This window comes from Trachurus trachurus (genome assembly GCF_905171665.1).
Source record: "Trachurus trachurus genome assembly, chromosome: 3".
Classification (NCBI taxonomy): domain Eukaryota; kingdom Metazoa; phylum Chordata; class Actinopteri; order Carangiformes; family Carangidae; genus Trachurus; species Trachurus trachurus.
The window spans coordinates 26,984,112-27,010,444 of NC_139893.1; the positions used below are offsets into that span (position 1 = coordinate 26,984,112).

Sequence of the window (26,333 nt, forward strand, 5' to 3'; positions counted from 1 at the left end):
TTTACTACATGTTTATTGAATCAGGGAAATGTTCCCCTCCACGTTTGGGAGAAGAGTGAACAAGGCTGGGAGATATTGTTAATATGCAATATGTTAATATGCATTAACGTTTGAACAACGTTACCATGGGTACGGAGTTGTCAGAACGCTTAATAAAGTTGTTTGACTTTATCCGACTGTTTTGTTGACATTCCCTTTAGCACAGCTCCATCTAGCGGATGCATAACGTAACCCCAGTTTGACTGCAGTATCTTCTATTCTATGCGCCTTATAATCCGGTGCGCCCTATATATGAAAACAATTCTAAAATAGGCCATTCATTGAAGGTGCGTCTTATAATCCGGTGCGCTTCATAGTGCGGAAAATACGGTATTTAATCCTTATTATATCCTTATTTTTAAACACCTGCAGTATACAGTATTACCGTAATACCGCCCAAGCCTAATACTCAGCCATGCAGACAGTTCGGGTCAGGATGCAGTTATTCCAGACATGTCCGTCTTCTTCCCTTGTCTCTGACCAGGCAGCACCTCAGTCCTCACAGCCACATAGTTTTGTAATTGTGTAAGAGTATTTACCTGAACATGATTGTCTGTTAAATAGGTGTAGGTAGGGATGCACATTGTTGTTTTTACCGATGACCGACGTCATGCTCTGAGTGTCCATGGCTTGTGCCGTGGCCGAGTTGCCGTTGCTGCGGCACAAACTCGATCCTCAATCCTGATTTTTTTTTTTGCCATAATAAAACCTACAGTCTATGTATAAAACACACACTTTTATCAGCAGGTGATAAACTGTTGTAGTATGCTGACAACATCGCTCGTTCGCTAACATCGCTTTGACTACACTAGATCCATGAAGTTAACTTCAAGGTAACCATGACAACCGGTTCTTTCTGCAGTCAGGTTGCTCATAACGATAGGTGTAGCGGCCCAATCACAGCCCTTGTCTGTGTCGCCTTGACGCGTAGGTACAATTTTTTGGAGGTGCTGGTCAGGCTACGGCGTAGGGGTTTGCATCGCCACAGAGGGCTCAACGGAGGTACGCCGACGACTTGACGCAGTAGCATAAATCAGCCTTGAGTATTGGTGCTGATGTGTGATGATGCAAGTGTGTCTGAGGTCGTCTGCACAGAGGTGAATCCACATGTGGAGTGGGCGTCACCTGAGCTCCTTACACTGACAAGATATTACGTCATTTTCATCTCAGAAGCCTCAGAGTCTACCCATGATGCGCTGTGTTCCCTCCAGATTTCTGACAAAAACTGATTTTGGTTGTTTACTGGAGGCTCTTTAACATAAACATCCAATCAGAGAGAAGACTGAGCTGCTGATTCTGTGTGGTTCTTTTCTCATCCGATGGAAGGTCAGAGGCCACCTGGGCTTCAATAGCGTCTGGAGCTGACGTGATGAATTTATCACCAAGTTGTGAAAGATCAAATGGACCTGAGATCTGTAGAGGTGATCAGCGCTCAGACTGAGACATTCCTCTGCTCAGATCCAACATGGATGTCTCTTAGTGACCTCTGACCTCCCTCCCCCTGGCGATGGAGACGCGCATTTGACTCTTGGTAATGAAGATGTGGAAACTGAACGACCTGCCAGCCTGTGTCCTCACACACTCACACTCTCTTTCTCACTGGCACACACACACTGACACCCCACTGTGTTTATATGGACACAGTCAGGGTTAATGGGGTTAATGTTTCCTCTCAGGAAATTGGTTGGCCGAGAGGGGAGGTGTCACACCCCCGTCTCCCACCCCTCTCCTATGATGCTCTCTGCCTTTTCGTAAAATGACCTTCACCATTTTGATGAGAACATGTGAAGAACACGGTGTTTCATGAGTAAATATTAGCTAAAACCCATCAAAGAAAAGAAAACAATAATATGAGTCACCCTATTCACCTGTGATTGGCTGATCTGAACTGGTCCCACCTTCTGTTGCGTTTAGGGTTTGTTCGTCTTGGTCTTGACGTGTTAAATTCACACATGCAGGTTAAACCACCAGATATAATGATACACCTCCCATGTGCAAGATGAACATTTTAATTGTCACCAGATCTGCCATGTGAGAAAAGTTTTGTTCAAGATTTTGGAGCTTGTTTAGGCTCAAACAGACAAGAAGAAAATAATAATTAGAAACAGTAGAGTTTTTATTTAGGTTTCAATATGATCTAATTTATGTGATAAAGATTCTTCTGTTTGTCCTGTTTTCTGCTTCAGCTGCATCAATAAATAAAATAAGGCAGAATTGAATCAGTGACGGTCACTCAGACACCATAGAAGCAGTAATGACTGATGGTACACGTGAAAACATGAATCGGGTTGTTTCTACAGCTGAGACTCACTGACTAATTCAATTCATTTAGTGTGTTTAGCTAATGTGCAGAGTAAACAGGACTCATATGGACCCTGATGTGTGTGTGTGTGTGTGTCCATCTGTTACCATGGAAACGTGGTGCATCTGTTCCCTCCATTAGAGAAACTTCATTATGATGTGATGCAGCTGGCGGTGAGCGTTCAAAGTGGTTTCTCAGCAGGTCGAGGTTGCAGGTTATCAATCAGGTCAACAGCTGCAGCTCACAGTGTCACATCTAGATGTTTACCGCTGCATGGAAAATCACAATTAATGATGAATGAATAAGATTTATGTCATCAAACCCATTAGGTGGCCGGCAGGCCACGTAGACCTGTGTCCGTCTGGCTCACCTGTCTGAATGTGAAATAAAGTGAGCAACATGTGAGATAAAGTGCACTTACAGTGCTGTGAAAATAGTATTTGCCCCCTCCTTTTTGTTAGCACATTTGTCACACTTAAACGTTTAAGATCATCAAACTAATATATTTTAATTATTTTAAATATTAGACAAAGATTACCGAAGTAAATACAAAAACGAACTGGGGAACCCTGATTTATGTTGTACTGAATTTATGGTCTGTTGTTGACCTACAGTAAGTTCTTCTGGCTGTGGCTCCATTAATGTTTAGATTCATGCTCAACTCTTGTGTGTGTGTGTGTGTGTGAATCCAGTGTTTGCTCCGTACCAGTATCTGGGTCTCCACTTGACTAGAACCCGGCTCAGGTCCTCTGAGAGCTCAACAGCAATGTAGCAGATGGTGATTGGTTCAGCAGGTGTTAGACTGGGCTGTGCAGCCTGAACATGACTGTCAGAGACAAACAGAGAGGTAATGTGTGTGCGTGTAAATATATACGTATATGTGTAGTGTATGTATATTATGCACATTATTTAGGCTTTGTTCTTCTGCTTTTTGATGATGATGTTGAGTCCAGGGAATTTGTGATGAACCTCATGATGACAGTCTTTTTGACTGGTTCAGTGAGCTGGACTAAGTTCTGGCCCACTGTCAGACCCGTGTGGATTCACACTTAACCTGAAACAAACTCAGTGACACCGAGTTGACTCCTCCTCCTGACCTTTGACCCCACTTCTCTAGCCTCTGAGCATGAAGAAGAACCAAGTGTTTGTCCATCGGCGTCAGAGCTGCAGCCGTTGGAGCAGAGGAATGTGCTGAACGCCAGATTAATGAGTGGGCGGAGCCTGTTCCTTTATGAATCAATATGAGCCGAGTTTGATCTTATCCTGCTTCCTGTCGCTGCTGCGCCCACTATACACACTTATCTCACCGTGTACACTGCTACTACACTACTGACACTGACTGATGGGCCGTGTGTGTGTGTTGACCTCAGACACTTTGTCGCCTCAGGTGTGTTTGCTGGTTGGTTGTGTACACAGGTGTAGGAAATAATGTATGGAGACACTTGCGGTGGTGTGTTGGCTCCTGACAGTGTGTTTGACCTCCAGCAGGTGGCAGCATCCAGTGTATCACACGACCTGCTGCCTTCATTTACTACAGCTCACTGTCCACTAGACATAGGCGTCTGTTAAATTATCATTCAGACAGACAAGACACTGCCCTGAAAGTAGAAGAAAAGAGAATAGAAAGAATAGACTGCTTTACTGTCATGCATATTGAAAATATGATATAACAAGTCATTTGTTAAAATGAAGTTAAACAAACCTAAAGCCAAAACAAATAAAGTCTAATAAATGTATGAAGAGAAGAGTCTGATGGTCTATTGATGACCTGCAGGAGAGGAGGGAAGTCAGACAGGTGCTGTCCCAGTGTTTCTGGATATAATAGAAAAGCATGAATCTCTCTGTGACAGTTCATCCAGGTGAATCAGTGGTTTAAGTGAAAGGTTGGACCACTCAGTGTCCGTGGATCTTCATCAACATCTGCCAGGATGTTTGTTTGAGGTGACATCACTGACAGGAAGTTGTCTTCTTTGAGAAGTGAAAGCCTCAGAGGAATCTGAGCCCCCGCCGCTCCCATTAAACTTCTGACAGGAGGGGGGGCCTGTTACTGAGGACGACCATTTTATCTAACATGTCACCTATTCACAGCCACAGTCATTGTGACTCTGCCAGTTTCAGCGGCTCTGAGAGTTTGTGGCAGTTTTCTCTGCAGCTCCTGGAAACGGCACAAACCCTGAGCCTGTTCTGGTCTCACTGGCACGGTTGGAGGAGGACACTGGGTTCACTGGACAGTCAGACTCGTCTGAGCTGATGATCTGCTTTTAGATAATTTGTACTGATGCCGGCCTTAACAGCTGCAGTGTTTGGATATTTAATCTATTAGGTTAAAGGGACATTGTGTAGGAATTACTCCCATCTCGTGGTGAGGTTTTATATCGTAACCAACCAACTCAATCGTATTATTTATGCTACATTCACCTGGAATCGGGTAGACAGCAGACGGACGACAGACGCTGCACGTAACAGGATGAACCAGCATCTATGTGAACAGGTGGCCTGTCGGCATGAGGCAAAACAATAAACACGTGACAATATGTTGTCATGGTGATGTCATATTGTTTACCTTACCCAGTTTTACCGGCTTTCTCTCGTTGTCTAAAATGACATCTGGTCTGTTTACACGTGCTTTTGTTGTGGTTTATTAACGCTGCTGTTGGCACGAGCGGACGAGGCAGCACGCATTCGGTTTCTCTTTTTTTTTCGTGCATGTCCGCGGTCCTCTACGAAGAATGCAACCATTGCATCCACCTGTTTTGCCCTTTTTGCGGACCCGGACTCGTCATCAACAGCGCACCACCATCACCTGAGACTGCAGGGAGCCCGGACAGCTGATCTCTTGACTCTGTCGCCTGTCAGCATGCACGCACGCTCCCGTCACATGTGAAGTAGAATGAGGGTCAAGTAGCTATCCCATTTAGAAAAAGTGGATTTGTTTTATTTAAAATATTTTATTTCATAGGGGAAAAGTGGCAATTTCTGCTGTTTATTTGAATAGGAAATTAGACAAAATGCAATTTACACATGGAAATCCCACAAGCCCCGCCCCCTCGACATGTCGACACTCTATTTTTTTTGTCGAGGGGAGCATGTGTCGAATCATGTCGGTCGTTTTGTCGACAAAAAGTCCCAACCCTAATTCAGAGCTTACCAGAACACTTCAGTTTGTTAATGGGGGTAATTAATTACTAATGGCGCGTTTCCACTAGCGCGCTTCGGCTCGGCCCGGCGCGCTACTAGCACGCAGTACCTGCAACCAGGTACACTTTTGGTATCATCTCAGCCCTGGTTCCAAGCGAGCCGAAGCGTTACTAAAACGTGACGTCAGCCGACTGCCTTCCACTGATTGGCCGATGAGTGTCGTCACTGGAAGCGTCATAACCGCATGACGACCGACAACAGAAATGTTCCTGCTGAAGCCTGTTATTACGTGACTTTATTAAGTTTTAATATTTTTTCATGCAAGAAAGTAACTGTTTAGATCCCCAATGTGCGGTTAGTTTATCCAAACGACGGCTGTTTGCCCCGATGTTTTTCGGAGAAGTGAAGCTCCAGGTCCGAGCAGCGACCGCGACATCATAGAGGCAGCAGCCCGGCTCCTGACGTGCTCCGCCGGCCAGCCTACGGTCGTCACCCCGGGGAGAAAACGACCGCTAATTAACTTACCCGATGGCTTTTAGAGGTTTACCACCGGCTGGTTAAACTCTTTTTAGGGAATAATGTTGGTCTCATTGATGAAATCTAACAATTGTGGCTGTAGCAGAAGTTTGTTTGTGGTTAGACAGAAGAGCAGCACTGCCTTGGGGTCTGTACGCACAGAAAACACCACATTTACATCAATAAATAAATGTTTTACAATGAACCAGGCCGATCTCAGAGCTGGCAAGACACTCCGGTAAGGCATATTGAATGGTTAAATGCCGTTAACGGGACGAGAGCAGTCAAAACGGCGGTTTAAAGCTGGCTACAGCGAGGGTAGGTTCACTTCCTGTTTACAAAGTAAAAGCACCAATTCTATCGTAATGGCTTTCCTTATGATAAAAGGCAACGGGTATTTTATTTTGTGAAAATAACCGGAAATGTGTTGCTCACTACGGCTAGCTTTAGTAACGCTTACTTCGTTGAAACAAAATTGTAAACAGCTGGTATTTTGTCAGATTTTCAACACGTTGGGGATCTAAACGACTACTTTCTCGCCTGAAAATGTTTCAAATGTTGCTAAAGTTATATATTTACAGAGTTTAGAGTGTTGCTCGGCGCCGTGTAAATGACGTCACGGCGGCACTAGTGATACTCAGTTGTAATGGAAACAACCAAACCGAGCCGAGCCGTGCCGAGCCGAGCCGTATCGAGCCGAGCCGTGCTAGTGGAAATGCGCCATAACTAATGAAACACATGAACGAAATGATCGATTTTTGTGAATAGACAACAAGAGCAATTTCAGCATTTCGCAATAAAATCGGAGTGGAAACAGAATCCAGATTAGTGAAGCATTGTCTGCGTTGAGTTTCACAGGTAACACACCTGTCGTCAGTTGATGGAGCAGCAGGAACTCTTTCAGGCTCTGAGCCAACTGGGCCATAAACCGTTGTCACCTAGACCCCTGGACCCCCAACACTCATACACCAGCTGTTGTCCCCAGCTCCTCTTTTGCCTCGGTGCAGTTAGGTGTCAGTGGTTGACACTGTACTTTCACCTGAGTTCTCTCTGTAAATAAGAGTGTATATTGATTTATTAACAAAAAAAAAACGTAAATTAATTAATTGATCCAGCAAAAGAGAATAGGATCAGATGCTGCTGTGAGACTCAGTCACCAGTAGAGAGAGTCAGAGGTGAGAGGGGGAGGGGGAGTGGAGGGGGAGGGGCCGGCAGCTGGTGGGAGGGGCCTAATGTGTGAGAGTCTGAACTGAGAGTGAGAGCTGAGTCAGACCTGACAGGACCAGAGACAGAGAGAGGGACAACCATGGTCTCACACTGGAATATACAACTACTGACTACACACTGCACACAGCATGGTAAGACACACACACACACTTCTCTACAATTGACGTTTGGAGCACGTCTGTGTGTCTCTGTGTGTGTATGTGTGTGTGCCAGGTTTGTTGTGGTGGGGGAGGGCATAGCGGGGGTGTAACGTTTCAAGCAGTGTATTCTTCGTGTGTGTGTGTGTGTGTGTGTGTGTGTGTGTGTGTGTGTGTGTGTGTGTGTGTGTGTGTGTGTGTGTGTGTGTGTGTGTGTGTGTGTGTGTGTGTGTGTGTGTGTGAGAGAGAGAGAGAGAGAAGACCAACTCTGAACTTTTTCTGGTCTTCAGCCTGTTGCTGTGGTTTGGTTCATTCTCCCTGTTGTTGAGCTCAGGCTTCACTGTCACAGCTGATCTATCAGTGAGTGAACAACCTCATCAGAGTGACTGAAGCTGCCGTAAGAACCAGGACCACTTAAGCATCAAATTCCTTCTCAAACGTGTCAATAACAGCATACGCTTTGTGATGTGAACATTTGTGCCTTCGAACTTTGCAGGCAAACAGCAATCTATCTGGGTTTAATTTAATTTTCATGTCCTTGCATTAGTGGATCCACCTGTCAAAGTCAGTGTTAAATAAAATAAAGTTTAGTCTGACAGTCCTGCAGGTCGTCAGAATTTTTTTTTTTTTTATAGCCCTGGTGAAAGTCTGTAATGATTCAAATGTGTGTAAAATGTAAAATTAGACAGGTTTTATTTTTCCAGGGGGTCTAAACATCTAAAGACACTGTGAAGAGATGTGAGGAGGACACAGTAGATGTGAAATCCTGGGTTCAGTTGGGCACACATTGTTTTTTTTTTTTTCTATTTTTCACTCCAGAACTACCACACATCAACAATAAGATAAGATGTACAGATAGATATAGACATAGATACTGTATATACTGTATATATCCCAATATCCACCATTGACAGCTTAAAAACCTGTTTACTCTCAAGGAAAATGTCATGTAGTCAAAGTGTGAAGCAGTTGGATGTAAGGCTCATCACTGTGACAGTCTTAGAGCTGTAAAGCTATAGATGAGATGTTGGTACAGCCAGATGGGAGACGTTGATTTCAACCAGTCTTTAATTGTTTTGGCAAAAAAAGGTTTAAAACAATAGTTTTGAACTAATTCTGGCCAAGAACATAAATAGTTATCACTATTGAGTCCAGCGTGTGTTACAAGGTGAATATAGATGGAGAAATAAATCAATACAGGTCAGGATAGAATCTTGATATATTGTGTTGCAGTATTGCATCAATATATATAGATGCCAAGTGTTGATCTTTTAACGAATTGAAGTTTTTGGTACTATATTACAAAAGTTTTTTTTTTTTTTTTGGTCTACTTGACAATCACATTTATCAAGAATAGAAATTATTTGAGTGAGACGAGCATAACCTTATCGTATTATGTGAAACAGGCGTTTACAATAAGCTGTTTCAAAATGGCAATAAATCACAGTCTATTAATCGTTATTGCAATACTCAGGATATGTATAAAACCGTGATAATATTATATTGTGGCTCTTCTGGTGATTCCTATCTGTGGGTTTGAGTTGAGCTGCTGTCAGTGTGGTGGCAGATTTACCTGCCTATGAGCTCTGATTATGTGACCTCACCTGGATGAGAGCAGCGCAGCGTAGTGAGTCTCCTCACATGTAAACACTGACGAGAGGCTGAGAGTTAATTAGTGATCAGACTGTTCCCATCCACTGTTCATCATAAGACTAGAGGAGAAAAGCTGACCCACGGTGGCTGTGGTTGGGGCCGGAGGGCATTTTGATGTAAACCAGGACTAAGTGATCATTGATGTTTTGCCTCCTTCACGACTCTATAGACATTCAGCATTAAAGTCTGTGGCTGTGAGTATGTAAGAAGTATGTCTGGACTAGAGTTGTCACGATACCAGAATTTCAAAATCGATACCGATACCCAGGAAAATACTCGATACCATTCGATACTATGGGTGAAAAAGTTACAAAATCGAAGAATTGTCATTGCTGATTGGCATTTCATTTCATTTTGCACTGCCACAGATAAGCTAAAACTATTTTTTATTTCTTTGCACTACCTTTGACAAATACATTTACAGGTATTTTTTTTTTCCCACAATGTTTATGTTTCCTCTAGTATTTTTTTAAGATTTGGCGGCAGGACCCTGAACCCCCCCCATACACACATACACCAGAGCATGAAACGTCAGATAATTGAACGTGCAGCGTTGGTCACTGGTCAACAGACCAGCGTGTAGTGAGGACGTCGGCACTGAAGAGAGGAGATTATAAACAGGACCTGACATGTGGTGTTAAACTCATCGCTATAATAACCTTGTTGACGTTGTTTAAACCGAGCGCCATCCAGCAGATCGAGACACTTGAGAAAGTTTACAAAGTAACGGTAACCGGTAGATTATTATTGTGCATCTGCTTCGACCCCTTTATGAAGTAGTGGCTGCCGTTTTGTGAAGTTGTGTTGTGAAGTGAGACGGAGGAAAGACGGCTCTTTTAATATCGATACTGTTGTAAATGAGTATCAAGCTCAATATCAATTTTTAAGTATTGATTAGTATCGAGTATTGATTATTTTGACAACCCTAGTCTGGACTCTGGACTCCCATTTGTGGTCTCTGGTCTGGACGCTGGACAGTTAGAGGTTTTGTATATATAATATTGAACACTGGAGTCTCAGTGTTCACTATACAGACCTGAAGCAGTTGTTTCTGTCAGTGACTCACACACACACCTTAGCAGAAACGAAGGTGTGTTGTTACCACAGCGATGTTGTATAGGCTCTGGGTGTGTATTCATGTATCATCTGCTTGTGACTGTCACTGGAGCTCGACAAGCTCAGACCTGTCAAAGACTTTTACCTTAAGCCAGAACCAGGACTGGAAAAACCACAGCAAGGTTTGACTGACAGCGACCCGACTGTTTCAGAGACCTGCAGGTCGCCTGGCGCTGAAAAGGTCACCTGGTCCGTTGGTGTTATGCCCCCATTTTAATGATGGTACATGTGGTGTTGCGAACATTGTGTTTAAATCAGTGTGTCCTCTCAGTCGTGTGTCCCAGGTGTGAACTCTGCTTCGTCCTCTTACACACTTATTTACAGGACACTGCAGCTACAGATCCTCAGTGTTCAGCCTGTCACTTGAAAAACTTAAACAGTTGTCAATTAACCTTGTCAATGATTCGATTCATTAATTAATCGCAGCTCTCACAGGTTCACGACTGTCACCTGACCAGGGTCTCCTCCCAGGAGGAAGTGAGGGGAGACTCAGCATGTGGGTTGCTGACCTGCTGTTAGAAAGTGAACTTCATGTTATGTTGACATACAATAGTGACACCAGTGCAGGCTCCGTTCTTCCCTCTCTCTGCACCGCACTGTTACATCATCCTGAGCTGCGTCAGCCAATGAGACGCCCACAGCGGACCATTCTAGGTGTATGAATGTGTGATGTTTACCTGATGACTGTGGAGACGGGGCAAAACGGTGATGAGTCTGGACCTCTACCTGGAGCTGGGCCTCCTGCTCCACGTCTCATTGACTCACCTGTACCTGTGGCAACAACACACCCACACGTGCATACTCACTGAGTCAGTGCACCACCCACAGTGTGAACCAGCTTCATGAAGGAGGCAGAAGGGTTTTTATTATTTCTACTGGATCTGACTTCTACCTGAAAATGGTGATGAAGAGGGGGAGACGACGGAGCAAGCTGGACATGTTCAGGCTCCTCCTCAAGTTGGTGGTGTCTGGACTTGTCGAGGGGCTGCTGGGAAAAAAGACGGAGGGGTGTGTGGGGGTAGAAGTGCAGGAATGTAGAGATAATGGAGTGGTACTGATGGATGAGAGCTCTCTGTATCCGTCTGTGTGGGGCGAAACCTAAAACAGTGACAAACTCCTGTGTCCTCAGTGGAAGGTGATTTGTCGATAATTCATGTTTCATCATTGTCAGTTCATCAGCATGTTCCAGGCTTTCATTTACCTGATTGATCACCAGGACACACCCCCAACTCACCTGGTCACCTGGACCATTAGTCAGTCTACACCGTCTCTCTCTCTAGCCTTACAAGTCTTTGTAAGACATGTTTAAATAAACACCTCTCGAGCAGTGGTTAATATTAGAGTAATAAATATTTTAATTAATTTAATGTTTATGTCAACCCCCCCATCGTCATCCTTAGAGTCATAAATAAAGTTTCCCTTGTTGCTGAAGCAGCGACGCAGGTCGTAACTGTAGATTCTGGTCTAGATTTGTGGCTATTCTCATCTGACATCCCAGATATTTCAGTGGGGAGATCTGGTTATATTGACCATCCAAAAATATCTGACCGTTTTCAAAACACAGCCTCAGAGAGCGGCGGATGGAAGAAGACGTATGAGATCAGTAAGGAAGTGGGGCATCAGGAAACAACCTGGTTCACCTGCAGCTGCTCACACAGAAGCCACTGTACTGAGGCTTCTCTGACTGAGGGATTTGTCCTGGTTATAAGAGGCAAGGCAATTTTATTTGTATAGATTGTTTTTTACAAACAGTTCAAAGGTCTCAAAGGGCTTCACATAGCATCATAACAACATCCGCTGTCCTTAGACCCTCACATCGACTGAGGAAAAACTCCATGGAAAACCCTTTTAACAGGGAAAAATCGGAGAAACCTCAGGGTGAGGTCCTCACCCAGGACGGACAGACGTGCAATAGATGTTGTTACAGACAAGAAAACAGTTTACAACAGAGAATGTGAGAAACATGGAAATGTTAACAACAGCTGAAGGAGGAAGTTTCTGGTAAGAGCTGTGATCAGTGGAGCAGCAGCAGTAGGAGGAGGAGGAGGAGGAGGAGGATGTCTCTGTGTCCAGGTCTGTCCCACATCAACACACTGACCCACCTGGCATTATTCCTGTCTCGCTGCAAGCTCTCTATTTGTACCTTCAGACCTTAACTCACCAGGAGACGTGTTTTCTCGTCTGATGACAGGTGTCTCTCAGGACTCATCACATCAGTGACAGAATATGCTTTTTGTCCCAGGTGTTGAGTGGTGGGTTGTTGACACTCCTGGGGAGTACAAAGGACTACAAAGTCCTCGTCCCAGGGGTCATCCACAAAAGTTTATTACTGTTTCGGACGTATTTTTTGGAAACAGGTCCCAGCGTGGGGAAATCTCCAAACACAGCTCCAGCGTCTTTGTGTAGACAATGAAAACACATCTTTTGTGAAACAATGATGTCATAGCTGCACCACTCTAACCTGAGCAACACCATTAGACTTTACAACAACAACAGCGAACTGCTGCCAGGTCCCTCAGATACTGCACCTGAAAAACACCTCCATTAAATCAGCATTTATTAGCATATTTGCACTGGCACGACTCCCAGTCAACATCCTCGTGAAGTGATTAGTTGAATTATGATGTTTGGAGTTTGTAGACAGCGTGCAAGCTTATGTATATGTACAACAGCGTTTTGAGTCGTTTTCAATGGATCCGTGTGGCGCAGACATTTCTTGAAATGATGCCTGTCCTTTTGAGAACGATAAAGAAAAGGGTCGTTTTGGGAAAACTTTGTTTCCGTGTCGACAAGGCCTCAGACTCCAGCACAATGAGGCAGTGTTCCTGCAGATCCAGACTATCTGTCAGTAACATGCTGTCATCCTGCCGCTCCGGCCTGAAACCTAAAGCCTCACCCTCCCCAACTCTTTCAGGGGAACCCCCACCTCTGAAACGACACACCCTAACACCTGAACCCAACACCGATTACGAGCAGATTCCCCAGCATACGGATCTGTGGCCTAGTTCACTGAGAGCTGAGACCTGCAGAGACACGATTCATATTTTCAACACAACCAGTTTTTCCTCTGATAATGTTAAATGTCAAATTTAAGTCTCACGTGACAAACTGAACTGTGTCCTGGAGCAAAGTAAGTCTGTCATCAATTAATATAAACAAAGATTCAGACTCTGCCAGAGAAACAACAGCAAATTAAAGTTGATGTTATTCTCGGTCGTCTGTCTGTCTCGACCCAACATGTCAGTAACAAGTTTTCATCAGGACCTGAAGATGAACCGATTAGATTTTGGTGGTCTAAAGTCAAAGGTCGTGATGACCTCATAATGTCCTACAAAAACACCTCTGGACATTATTCAGTGCTGTAACTCGACCTGTGTGTGTCTGACGTCACCAACGGTTTCTGAATCTTTCTTAAACACGCTGGATGGTTGTGTCGATCGGACACTGGATCAGTGTGAGGGGTTTGAAAACCTGAGGACTATGGAATCTGCTTCTGATTATCGCACAAATAGATCTATATGTGAATCCCTGTATAGTGCCATTTCCACTAAGGAAGTTCCTCGTAAAATTTAGGAGGCAGGAACTTCAGTAATGTCCTCTCACTCAGCCCTCCAGGCCGCTGTGTCTCCACTGCAGAGTAGGACACGTATAGGACCCAACTGACTCGAGTCGATGTCATCATTGTGCAATAGTTTTAATCTTTGTGTAGTCGTTGTGCGACGGTTTTCTTCTTCTTTTGCTGTTGTCATTGTCTTCTGGGTTTTAAAAATGCTGCTTATTTTGACATTTTCTGTCGGCATAGTAGTAGGCTTTGAGTATGCCCAATCAGCATCGAGTAAACTTCAATCTTCCACATCTTTATTCTCAGTGTGCGGTTAATCTCAGATGATTCTTGTTCCTCTGGGGGCTGAGCTGATCCCCTTTTTCTGTCTGATTGTTGATGTGTGAGTGCTGTTTGCTTCTCGTCTTGCTCCTGCAGAAATCAGCTCAGTCCATGGACCAGGTCCCAGAGGGACTGACCCCTCCCTCCTCAGTGAAGTCCGGACCCAGCTTCAGTCTAATCAGCTGTTTGAGAAACTCTCATTGTGTCAAGGTTATCGCTCTCTGCTCCGTGACGCCGGCTTCAAACAACTGCTCAGGGACAGACATCCGCTGCGGCTCGGTCACATGAAGGTGCAAACTCCTTCAGTCCAGGTTGTAAAGACCGAAATAGCAAGAAGGGGTTCGATTGGGACGGGTTTGATTCCTAGGAGGGTGGAGTTTAGGGCTGACCCAAAAAAATCGAAGCTTCGTTCGTCGCCATGGTAATCGATCACGAAGTCCGTGATCGATTGTTTTTTTGTTCTTCCTTTTTTCCTTTTTGACACCGGTTCTCATCGGCAATTGTTACACTAAAATGAGTAAATGGTAAATGGTCTTGTATTTATATAGCGCTTTTCCATCTCAACGATACCCAAAGCGCTTTACAGTACATCACATTCACCCATTCACACACACATTCACACACTGATGGCGGAAGCTGCCATGCAAGGCGCGAACCACGACCCATCAGGAGCAAGGTGGGTAAGGTGTCTTGCCCAAGGACACTACGGCAGCAACCGGGACAGAGCAGGATTCGAACCGCCAACCCTCTGATCATTGGACGAGCCGCTCTACCACCTGAGCCACTGCCGCCCCGTGGGCGACTTGGCATCCTGGAAACCTGCCTGATTTTGGAGATATGCAGTGTTTGTTTGCCATTACTTTAATTATTTCCACTACGAGACGTTACGATAGCTTCGATTATCAAAATATGATAATTGGGTCAGCCCTAGTGGAGTTTGCATGGTTCTCCTGTGTGGGTTCTCACCAGGTGTGCGGACTGAATGCTCGGTGGATATTTGATCAGAGTCCAGTCTCTGCTAACCAGGTGTAGCCTAACCCTCTAACTGTTAACTGGACCCAGAAGGCCTGGTTCAGAGCCAGACTCAACCCCTCTCCCTCCAACCCCTCACCTTCAGTGTCTCACTGTGACCCATCACTGTACCTGTGGCTGGTGGGCTCCTGGAGCCTGTGGTGTAGACACAGTTAACACCTGAGCAGACTCTCAGCCCGAGGCCTGGACTGTTTGATTTCCTGTGTGCGTGCGTGCGTGCATTCGTTCTGGCAGCGTCTGTAACATTCCTGTGTCTTTCATCTTATCTCTACCTGTCCCTCAGCTGATGTTTTCCCTGCAGCTCCCTCGCTCCTCCACTGTGATCCGTTTCTTGCTGGGACTCTCCGGCTGCAGCTCCGCCCACACTGAGCTTCATTCCTGCCCGTCGTTCACAGCAGAGATAAGATCAGACACACGAGACGCTGGGCAGAACATCAGTCCGTTTCCCAACAAGCTGCAGCAGGAACCAGCAAACACAAACAACCAGACAGAGTGAACGCATCAGCAGGGGTGTGTGTGTTTGTGTGTGTGTGTGTGTGTTTGTGTGTGTAAATGCTTTGTCAGGGGAAAGCGAGAATGTAGATGTGAGTTTGTGTTACAGTCAGTTAAACAGGTGTAAAGTGACACCAGCTGAAGTGGTTTTCACACAGGACTGATGTTACCTGTGGCGCTCGTTAGACTTTATAATAGTGAGCTGAACGGAGGTCGTTTGAGTTCCTCTGCTAACTACAAACATCCTCAGTCAGTGTGTCATCTGGGAGACATTGTACTCTAATGTTCGACGGATGTTCAGTTCAGTGGAAAATGAGAATCAGGTTGACACTCGTTGATGTTTAGCAGATATCGGTTGATTGATTGATATCGATTCAGTTAGAGAAGTTTTGCTCAAGCTTTGCTGGATGTGATTGAGATTAAGTTGTTCCTCTGACCTGGGGCATTCTTCAAAATATGTATTATGAACCGACCAATGACGTGTGAAGTCATGATTGGTGTCGAGTGTCATTTAGTCTGAGCTGCTATTGTTTCTCTTTTACGTCTCAAGATGATCAGTGATCCTCCGAGGAAAAACGTTTCCTCTCCTGTCTGTCTTGGCAGAGATAGTTGTTGTTTGTCTGGTTGAGGAAACAGAACTAGTGCTGATCAATAAGTCAAATATTCATCTTCACGGTCATATTAACATGTCACAAAAGAATGAAATGTACAGCAGCTGTGAGGGCTCAGCTCACGTTAACAAAAAGACACAAATGTGTTACAAATTCAAAAAACGACTTAATCAAATTAATGACATTTGAGCCACAAAAACTTACAACACAACAGAAGTGATTCCATGAACACAAAAAAGAGACGGAGCAGGCTATGTTGACAGTACACTGTTATGAACGAGTCAACAGGAAGATGTCTCTGTAGCTGCAGCTTCATTTGACACATTATTCTGTAAAGCTCAGACTCACTAGTCTCAGTCCTGTTAGTCTGTTAGTCTAGTCTTAGAGAGTCTGGGTCTCTGGGTCTGGAGGTATCTCTCTGAGGACAGCTGGCCTCTCCTGTTACTGTGCTCACCTATAAGTGGGGGTTACAGAGAGGCGGGGGGTCAAAGGTCACGTCTCCTGCGGCTCCCTTGCCTTTAAAGCCCCTCCCTCCCCACGCTCTGTCATCATGATTGGTTACTGAAGAGGTTGTGACCTCTGCTTTTGGAAACTGTGACCCCTCTCTATGGTCTGGTTGTGTAAACGGCTTCAATATGGCCGACAAGCTTCTCTGCCTCCCACAGCTGTAGAGACCTGAGGTAGAGAGATACTATTGGACCAACCACATGTCAGCATCACACTGCTGTCACTGTGTGTGTGTGTTCACATGGGGAGATACAGGGTAGCGCCAGGACCTGACAGTGACCCTGATCCTCCTCCACAGGAACTGGTTTCTCCATTAGACGTCAGCTGAGCAGTTGTGACTGTGAATCATGGTCCTCCAGGGACACAGAGGCCCCCGCTGACTATTCATGACACCGACCTGAAGATTGGATTAGTTTGTCCTAAAAGCTCCATCTGGATGATTAAACACCATCCTCACTGCTGCGAACACGGAAACACAACACACCTCAGGCCTCAGGTCTGGGTCAGCGCAGTGGGGAAAACCACCAAATCAAAAACTCCTTTCTGTGGCACTACATTTTTCTTAAATTACTACTTCTTCCTGCATACGAGCTCCCATGCGGAGCACTGCAGCGTGTCGCCACCACCACGGGTCAGCGGGGTGAATCGGGAAGTGTCACAGTCTGTTTGTGTTGATGTAGTCGTGGTGTTGTTGATGTTTCGGCCTGTGCTGCAGCTGCAGAGACGTGATGATCAGGTTGGTCCTGTCCCTCCTGCTCCTCCTTCACAGTAATCTGCTGTAATACAGTGTTATTGTGTTTAATCCACTGGTTCACTGCAGAACAACAACGCGCTCATTCTGACACCCTGCCTGTGTCACATGTAACTGAAGAGGTCCCTGTTTGCTCTGATCCTAAACTAAACACAAACTAATGATCCGTGCTTTAAATCAAAACCACGGCTGTTTGTGAAAAGCTCGCTGGAGGAAGGAACTTCAAATCCACCACATGACCTCTGACCTCCCTGGGATTGGCTGTTTGCACGAGTGACGTCAGAGTTGCAGCGGATCAGAGTCGGAGCTCAGAGACATCGTGAAGCTAAAAGAAGCTAAAATAAAACCGTGTGTTTTTGTCAGTGTGACTAGGATAATGGAGTTATTATTCAGCCTCAGACTGGGTGGCCCCTCTCTCTCATGGGAACCTCACTCAGCTCACTTTGATCTGCCTCCTCCCCCCTCCTCACCCTCTCTCCCCCTTCACCTTCTCAGAGCTAGACCGTGCTGTCTCAATACTGTAATCCCCACTTTTATATACTGAGTGTTCCTGCAGTGTGTGCGCGTGTGTTTGCGTACTAGATGCTCATGACGTTCATGTCATAGAGAATCAGAGAGTTACCTCAAGTCTCTTCCTTTGTTTTGGATTAATATTATCAACCATGTGACCTCTGACCTCCTGTGACTCAGCTCTGGGCCGTCCGTGTCCCTGAGTTTGTTTAGTTGTGTCTGAAACCTGTCGCACAGACAACGACATGTCTTTGTAAAGGGCTTGTTATCCCTGATGTGATTTACCTCTTTGTATAAAAATGTGATGGGATCAATGAGGTGAGCGCAGGTTAGTCTGTTCCTCAGGTCATTGGTTGATTCATGTTGTGAGTCTATGGATTCAGCCTTGACAGATGGTCTCCTCCTCCACACTGTGAATAAGCATGGACAGGGTGGGGGGTGTTTATATAGCATACACCTCTGTTAGCATTGTTAGCACAGCTGGACATGCTTCATTCATAATTCCTGCTGGCAGCTCCAAAAATGTTCCTCTGGTTCTGTCAGTCAGTTAGTAGCTGCTACACACACGCCATTGGCGAATTGTGACAGCACCCAGTCCTCCATACCTTTATTTGTAATAAAGTGTAATGTATAAACAGGTGAGCTCATGTAGGGGGAAATTAGCTGTAGAGATCAAAACTGTTTCGGTACCAGGCTGTAAACATGTTTATTCCTGCTGTAAAGTTGGACATTTTAACTTTTAAGTGACTGACTCACTGTAGAGGAACTGCAGCCCATGTTGATCAACATCTTAGTTTATACCTAAATAGAGGTCAGTCTGATGTCGTACCATGTGTTGTGTATCAGCTCTTCTTTGGTGGTCTTGATTTTTGGTATAATAATAATTATGATATTTATAATAGTTTATCATGTCGTAGTGTTGAGATATTTGGCTGCATTGTGATATGAGCCTCGATCTCAGTGCACAAGATCTATTTTCATCTTCACTGAAAAAACGATGATGGTGGGATGACGACGTTGTTGGTTTAGATCCGTAGCCGCAGCATCTCCATAGCAACACAACACCGATGGTGCAACAACAAAGTGACACATCGTAGGTAGGTCCAGGTATAGACAGTTGGGTGATTGTGCTTTCACCGTGGTTGCTTCTGATTAACCTGCTGTTAATGGAAGAGCACGTTTAAATCCAACATTGTACCTGTTTCTGAGCCTTATGCTTCTGTTTTAATGAATGTTTTTCTCATTATTTTTCATCCTATACCCTTTATTTGGCTGTTTTGTTGTAAAGAGCTAAACAAATACACTTTGACTGACTGAAAGGGTTGAGCCTCGTCAGCTGCTCTGATTTTGATGTTTATGCCTGGTCACATTGGGATCTGGATTATATTGACATTAATTCCAGTTTCGTGAGGCTGATCTGACGCCAGAGACGAAGCCACGGATCCAGTGGATGTGGAGGTTAATTTAGATGATACAAGGCAGATCTGTATGGTACTGTAGCTGTGGTGTAGTCTTTGTGTTCAGTCTGGTTGGATCCTCTGTGACCCTGATCCAGTGTGAAGTTCCCCCTAAGCCAGGGGAGCGCTGTCTGTACTCGTGCCCCCCACCCCCAACCCCACCCCCCATGTGTCATCTGATAGCCTCCTGCTAATATTGGCTTCAGCTCTACATTTGGCTGCCAGTTGTTGTGAGTGAATCCTGCCTGAGTCGCATCCAGAATATTCACCTCCACACACGCAGTAGAGCTGGCGGCGCGGCGCGGGGCGGTCGGCGGGGGAGGGTGCTGGGGAACGGGACAGGACTGGAACCAGGTAGAACGATCGGCGCCATCAGCTGAGAGTCACAGGTCTGATTCAATCCTCTGTGCTGTAATAAGCCACTGGTCTGTCAGCTGGTTTTCAAACTCTAATACACAACTCAGTACACTACACACACACACTCAGTCTGGAGCCAGACGCTGTGTGTGTGTGTGTGTGCAGCCTGATATTTTTACCTGACCAGTCTTCACTGCCTCCAGACCAGTGGATCCAGTTACAGCCTGGTTCCTGTTCTGCCTGACACAGACGGGGCCTCCCAGCCACACCTCCAGGGCCTGCTGGGCGCGGGCTTGGCGGTTAGCCTGAAATGTTGAACTTGTTTTCAAGTGTGTGGGGAAAAGACACGTGCTGACACAAGGCATGTTGGTGGTGAGTCAGAGGCAGGACGCATGTAGAGAGAAATTGTGGAGGTTAATTATAGCGGAGCAGCCTGCAGCTCCGCTGGGAGCTGAGCTCACTCAGACTGGGAGCACTGGTCTGGAGTCAGGACCAGGCCGGACCCCGCCCTCTGAGATGTGGCTCAGTGTCTCTTGTCTATGTGAAGCAGTTGGACACGGGATCAGTGACGAGCTACTGTCCTGTCTCACCCTGTGTCTCCTATTCTGTCCTGTCTGTGGTGAACCTCAGGACCGAGCCTGACCCTGGACCTCGTGTTCTTCCTTTCAGGACTCTGAGTCTTTGGACCGGTGTATCCAGACTGCCCTGTCAGACCTCTACCCTCCTTTCCAGTCCACGTCCCCCACTGTCCTCTGCCAGGTCCTCAACGTGGTCGAGACTTGCTACAGAGGGGACGGCCTCCGCTACCTGCTGCACTTCCTGCTGCCAGCCAAGCAGCTCCTGCATAACCTGCAGCATCACGCCTGTGTGAGTACAGACCTCTGTCCTGTCTGTAGAGACCTCTGTCCTATCTGAAGCATCACATGAGGGTTGAAGTCATGAGGGTCAGTCTGATCCTCAAAGACGACTCGAAAAAAATATTATTTTAACGGTTTTAGTGAAAATTAATAACATGTAGTTCAACAAAAACTTGACTTAATAATGATCCCCTGTCCTCCTCTTCCTCCTCCTCCTCCTCCTCCCACCTACCTCCTCTCCCTCCTCCTACTCAGGTGCAGCACTGTGGTGTGTTGTTTCGTCATGAGGGTTGGCCTCTGTGTGTCCACGAGAAGGTGATTGTTCAGCTTTGTCCTCTGGACCAGCGTCTCCTCCGTCCAGGAGACTTCTACCTGCTGGTTTCACCTGCAGCTCCTCCTCCTCCTCCTCCTCCTCGGCCACGCGGCGCCGCCTGCAGGAGCGGTGCCGCCCCCTCCCCCCGTTTGCTCCTGTGCAGTGTGTCGGCCGGCAGCCGTTATGTGGAGCAGCAGGAGGTGTCGGAGTTAGCCCTGCGGTCCCTCTTCAGCATGGCATGGCTGGACTCTGTCAACAGGGAGAGGGAGCAGCGAGGAGCGTCCCGGCTGCAGCGCTGCGTCCTCTCCGCCCACGGAGATGTGTTCAGGGTCCCGTGGGAGGACCTAGTTTACCCACAGTTCATCAGCCGGCCCCACACCACCCTGAAGGATGACCAGGAGTCCATCCCTAAGGATGGCGACGCATCGATTAACGCGCCACATGATCTGTGTGACGTTCAGTCCAGGGGGAAGGACCGCCGGACATCCGCTACAAAAACCAACCAATCACCAGCGAGCAGCGAAGCCGAGGACTCGGAGGGGGAGTACGTGGAGCTGACGGAGCTGCCTCGGTTTTCCCCCCAGAAGGGCTCGTTGACCCAGTCCATCAGCCAGCAGCACAGAGCCCGGAGCAGCACACACACACTCACAGCTCCAACAACACACACACACTTTGCTGCAGCAGCACACACTCCTCACAGCAACACACACTCCTCCTGGGCCTGTGTGGAGGTGACTTCCCACACGGGGTTTTGTTCCAAGCTCATTGAGGAAAACCTCAACCAGGACTCCTGCAGACCTGTCGTCCTCACCCCCGTTGCCCCTAGCAACCCCTCCACCTCCTCTTCTCCTCTTCCTGAGGTTGAGGAAGCCTCTGCCATCCGGTCGGCGCGGCAGGCGTCACAGGAGCAAACAGAAGGTACCGACTCAGACAGACAGGTGAAGCTACACACTGAACCTAACGGAGAACACAGACGGGAGGAGCAGGTTAAAGAGGAGGAGAGAGAGGAAAAGAGGGAAGAGGGAGAGTTGTTGGTGAGGCAGGAAAAGAAGCATGAAGGTGTAGAGTCAGCTGAAGAGGAGGAGGTGAAACAGTTGGAAGAGGCCAAGTGTATGAGGGATGAAGATTTGGTGCCACACACACACATTGCTGAGGAGGGAGGAGGAATAGAGGAGGAAGATGAAAGTGAAGAGACAGATAGAGTTGGTGAGGAGGAGTTGGATGAAGAGGGAGATGATGAGTTAGAGGAGGAAGACGCAGAGGAGGTAGAGGTGGAAGAGGAGGTTCAGGTTGTAGTTGTGCAACAGAGTCAAGAAAGATGGGAGGAGGAGAAAGTGATGAAACAAGATGAGGGAGTAGAAGGAAAAGAGAAAGGTGAAGAGGAGAGAGAAGGTGAAGCAACACACAGAGATAAAGACACTGACTCTTGTATCAACACTGAGGACTCTTACTCTGAAAATCATACACAACACTCACACCCCAAGGACTCTTATTCTGAAAATGGTGCACTACAAACACACCCCAAAGACTCTTATTCTGAGAACACACTACAGACACACTCAGAGGACACACACTCTCTTATACAACACACACACCCCGAGGAGTCCAGCCCACTACACACACACTGTCAGGACTCTTATTCTGAAAATAGTACACAACAGTTACACTCAAAGAACTCTAATTCTGAAAACAAAACGCAACAAACACACTCTCAGGACTTTTATTGTGAAAACACTAAACCACTGATGCACTCTGAGGACTCTTGTTCTGAAAATATTGAACCAGCAACGCACCCTGAGGACTCTTATTCTGAAAATATTAAGCCAGTGACGCACTTTGAAGACTCCTATCGTGAAAATGTTAAACCAGCCACACTCTCTGAGGACTCTTATTGTGAAAACACAAAACCACTGACGCTCTGTGAGGAGTCCGAGGAGGCCGACTCAACGGGTGCCTCCTCAGAAGCGATGGAAACAGACCCACTTCAGACCGAACCTAAGGAGTCGGACTGTGGACGGAGGAGGCCACAGGAGGAGGAAGAGGAGAAGGAGGAGGTGGAGTGCGGCTGTGAGGAGGTTGGTGAAGGAGGATCGGAAGAGCTTCAGACTGAAGGTACAGAAACCTGTTTCTCCTCCTCGCTGTCATTCAACAAACCATCAGACACTTTCTATCCTCACCCGTCACTTCCTCCTCTTCCTCTTCCTCCTCCTCTTCCTCCCCCTCTGATTGGCTGAACCAGTCTTCCTCCTCCTTCTCTCCCCCCTCATACTCTGACTGGTTGTATCTCACCTGTGTGACTGTAGGTCGTCATAGTGACAGCAACAGGTTGTTGTAGTTAACGGTGAATTTCTCTACCCTCTGATGTGTGTTCTTTCTGAGTGTGTCAACATTAGTGTATGTCTTCCCTCCAGGTGTCAGAGACGAGCCCCCTCCTCCCTGGACAGCGATCAGTCCATCTGCCGTGTCCGAACCAACAGAACCAGGACCTCCAGCTCCCCCTCCACAGCTCCCCCAGTCCTCCCAGTCCCCCCAGCCCAGCTTCTACAGCAAGCTCCTGGGCTCTGGAGCTCTCTGTCTGCCAGGTGAGACTAATGGCGCTTTTCCACTACACTTGCACGGCACGGCACGGCTTGGCTCGGCTCGGTAAAGGTGCTTTTCCACTACAGCTGAGTTCTCTAGTTCCTCCTCGGCGGGGGCGGGGGCGGGGGCGGGGGCGGCACGGGGGTGATCGCGGAGTCGAGCACGGGGCCGCATTGTCCGTCTCTCTTTTTTCGATCCACTCGTCAGCTCCAAACTCACTCGTCTGCACCTCGTTAACAGACCACAGTGTGGTTTTCCACACAGCAACATTTAACTCAGGTGAAAGAATAACAACAGTCTCGGTACAGATCAGCTGGCGCTGTTGCCGCTCTGTTTTTGAAATTTCCGGGTTTGATTCTCATGTCGGACGTCGCGCTCACGCCGACGCTCTGTCCAATCAGCGGAAGGCAGTCGGCTGACGTCACGTTATAGTATCGCTTCGGCTCGCTTGGAACCAGGGCCGAGGAGGTACTAAAAATGGTACCTGGCACCAGGTACCAGGGCTAGTGGAAAAGCAAAATAAGCGGGCCGTGCCGTGCCGTGCCGTGCCGCGCTGCGCCGTGCTGTGCCGTGCCGCGCCAGTGGAAAAGCGCCATAACACACAACCTAGAACAGGTTCACACCCAGTTCTTCCCAGATCCTGAACTAAGACCAGGTCCAGACACAAGCTCCCAGTTCAGGGGTCACAAGTCTGAGGACCAGTGACCCGAGACTCAACACACCCGCTGACATCAAGTCAGAAAACTTGTTAAGCCTAGTGGTAGGGCGGCCCACAGGCGCCCAAGCATGTTTTTTTGTGATGGGGGCCTGACCCTGACCATTGGCTGATGTCAGGGCCCTTTAGGTAACAGATTTATTAATGGAGCAGTAGAATTTAGAAAGTGTGATTCCATAAGGGTTCGATTGATAAGATCAATGTTAAAAGTTGACTGGAAACTACTGGAAAATATTATCATAATCATGTGTTATGACATTTATGGGACATATTTAAACACCAGCTATAGCAGGGTCTCACAGAAAGGCACTCTTGAAATGCTGTTCAACCAACCACAAAATAAATAAATACTTTTTTAATAAATAATATCAACTGTTTGCACTAAAAATTAAAAACAACTGCCTGGTGTCTCCATTGTTAAACTGTAGAGTTACTTCTCAGAGATTTTTACAATCTGGAGTCACGTAAACGTGACGTACCATGCATCTTTTTCCGGTTAGTCGTCAGTCGATCATTATGGCAACAAGGTTGACATGGACTCGGTGCGTTCCTCTCAGTCAGCTGGTGACATGTCCTGTTATACTCGACGAAGTTGTGACGTTGTCAGGTGATGTAAAAGACACCTGATCACATGTTGATGGAGTACAAAAACTGATTGAAAAATAAATAAATAAACGATGCTTAGCCTGGCGGGGGGGCAAGTAAGATCTGGCGGCCCGCCGGGCTTATAATACACTGGGGGAAACCCTGCAAGTCCAGGCAGCAGTCACACCTGGGTCATATGACTGTGCAGGAGACACAAGTGTGTATCTGCTGTAAACACAACTTCCTGATTTCCCACCTTTTTCCTGCTGAGACGCACACACCTCACTCTCCCTCCACACTCTGTGTGTGTATGTGTGTGATCAGCTTTGATTAGCAGGTTTTCACAACCTGTTTTCACCTGCTGATGTCGGAGGGAGCAGTGTGACATGTGTGTAACTGGTTGTTAGTGTCGTGCTCAGACTTGTGATTGCTAAAACTCGTGGAGCCTGAGGAGGAGAAACAGACGGAGCTTTGTCTCCTGCTAAGACTTAAAAACAAAGACTCCACTTTAATCCCTCCGTCAGCTGATTGATATTAAACTTACATCATCATACAACGAGGCATAAAGGGGGTGTGTGTGTTCTTCAGCCTCACCTGAGGATGCTTCACCTGCTGGAGCAGCTGATGTCAGTGGTTTCTACTCTGCAGAGTCCCTGTGTCAGTGCTGTATACAGTTGCGTGTAGCTGTGTGTGTTGTGGTTTCCTGAGCGAAGGCAGCGTCTCCTCTGTGTCTCCTGCAGGAACCAGGGACAGGCATGGACGAGCGCTGCTGATGGTCTGTACCTGGAGCTCCGTGTGGTCCGACCCTGGCTGTGAGCAGGCCGCGCTGCTCCGTCTCCTGCTCTACTACACCTCCACCCTCAGGTACCCCCCCCCTCATCCTCCACTGTTTCACTGCTCCGCCTCGGCTGTTCGCCCTCTAACCAGGGCCACAAAAAACCCCAGTAGTATAATCGTTGTATGACTGAATTATTCTGCATAAGATAATACTCATAGTAATGCTACATTAGCATCAAAACAAAGTAGGCTAAATAAAAAATGATAATACATACGTAGTCTAAGAAAAAAAGCGGAAAAGTCAAGGGCCCACTTTAGTATTTTTTCAGGGGCCCCAGAATTCCTAGCAACGGCCCTGCCTCTAACATCACTTCCTTTGTGGAGCAGGAAGGAGACGCTAGCTTTGGGGCTGACGGTGCTGGTGGACGCCCGCAGAGCTGCTCCTGTCCCCGCCCTCTTCTCCGCCCTCAGGAGTCTACAGGTGAGTCTGAGACAGGAAATCACTGTGTGTCAACATGATCCCTCAGAGGGGACACACCTGAAAAGGTCATGTTTGACACCTGGAGGTTATAAAACTGGTGACCTTTATGGCAGAGGAGCTGCTTCATTACACTCATTACAACGATAAACAGCAGAACCAGTTCCACTTGTTACTGGTGTGTCAGAGCAGGAAATCAGGAGGTCGACCATGTTGGAACGGTAACAGTCGCTGAGGAGCCTCAGGGAGAAATCATCAGTAAGACCATCAGGTTTCTCTCTCTCTTTATTGGCATGAAGG

At 46.8% G+C, this 26,333-nt stretch overlaps 1 protein-coding gene across 1 annotated transcript in view; it reads left to right on the top strand.

Annotated features, from left to right (window-relative positions):
• The first annotated feature begins 7,272 nt into the window (after positions 1-7,272).
• The window catches only part of plekhg4 (pleckstrin homology domain containing, family G (with RhoGef domain) member 4), a 37,118-nt gene continuing 18,057 nt past the window's right edge, over positions 7,273-26,333 (top strand). The window contains exons 1-6 of the mRNA XM_084001586.1: positions 7,273-7,353; positions 20,398-20,595; positions 20,841-23,010; positions 23,310-23,480; positions 25,519-25,642; positions 25,943-26,036. Coding sequence (XP_083857712.1) covers positions 7,351-7,353; positions 20,398-20,595; positions 20,841-23,010; positions 23,310-23,480; positions 25,519-25,642; positions 25,943-26,036 — 2,760 coding nt within the window. The 5' untranslated portion in view covers positions 7,273-7,350. The remainder of the gene's footprint in view (positions 7,354-20,397; positions 20,596-20,840; positions 23,011-23,309; positions 23,481-25,518; positions 25,643-25,942; positions 26,037-26,333) is intronic.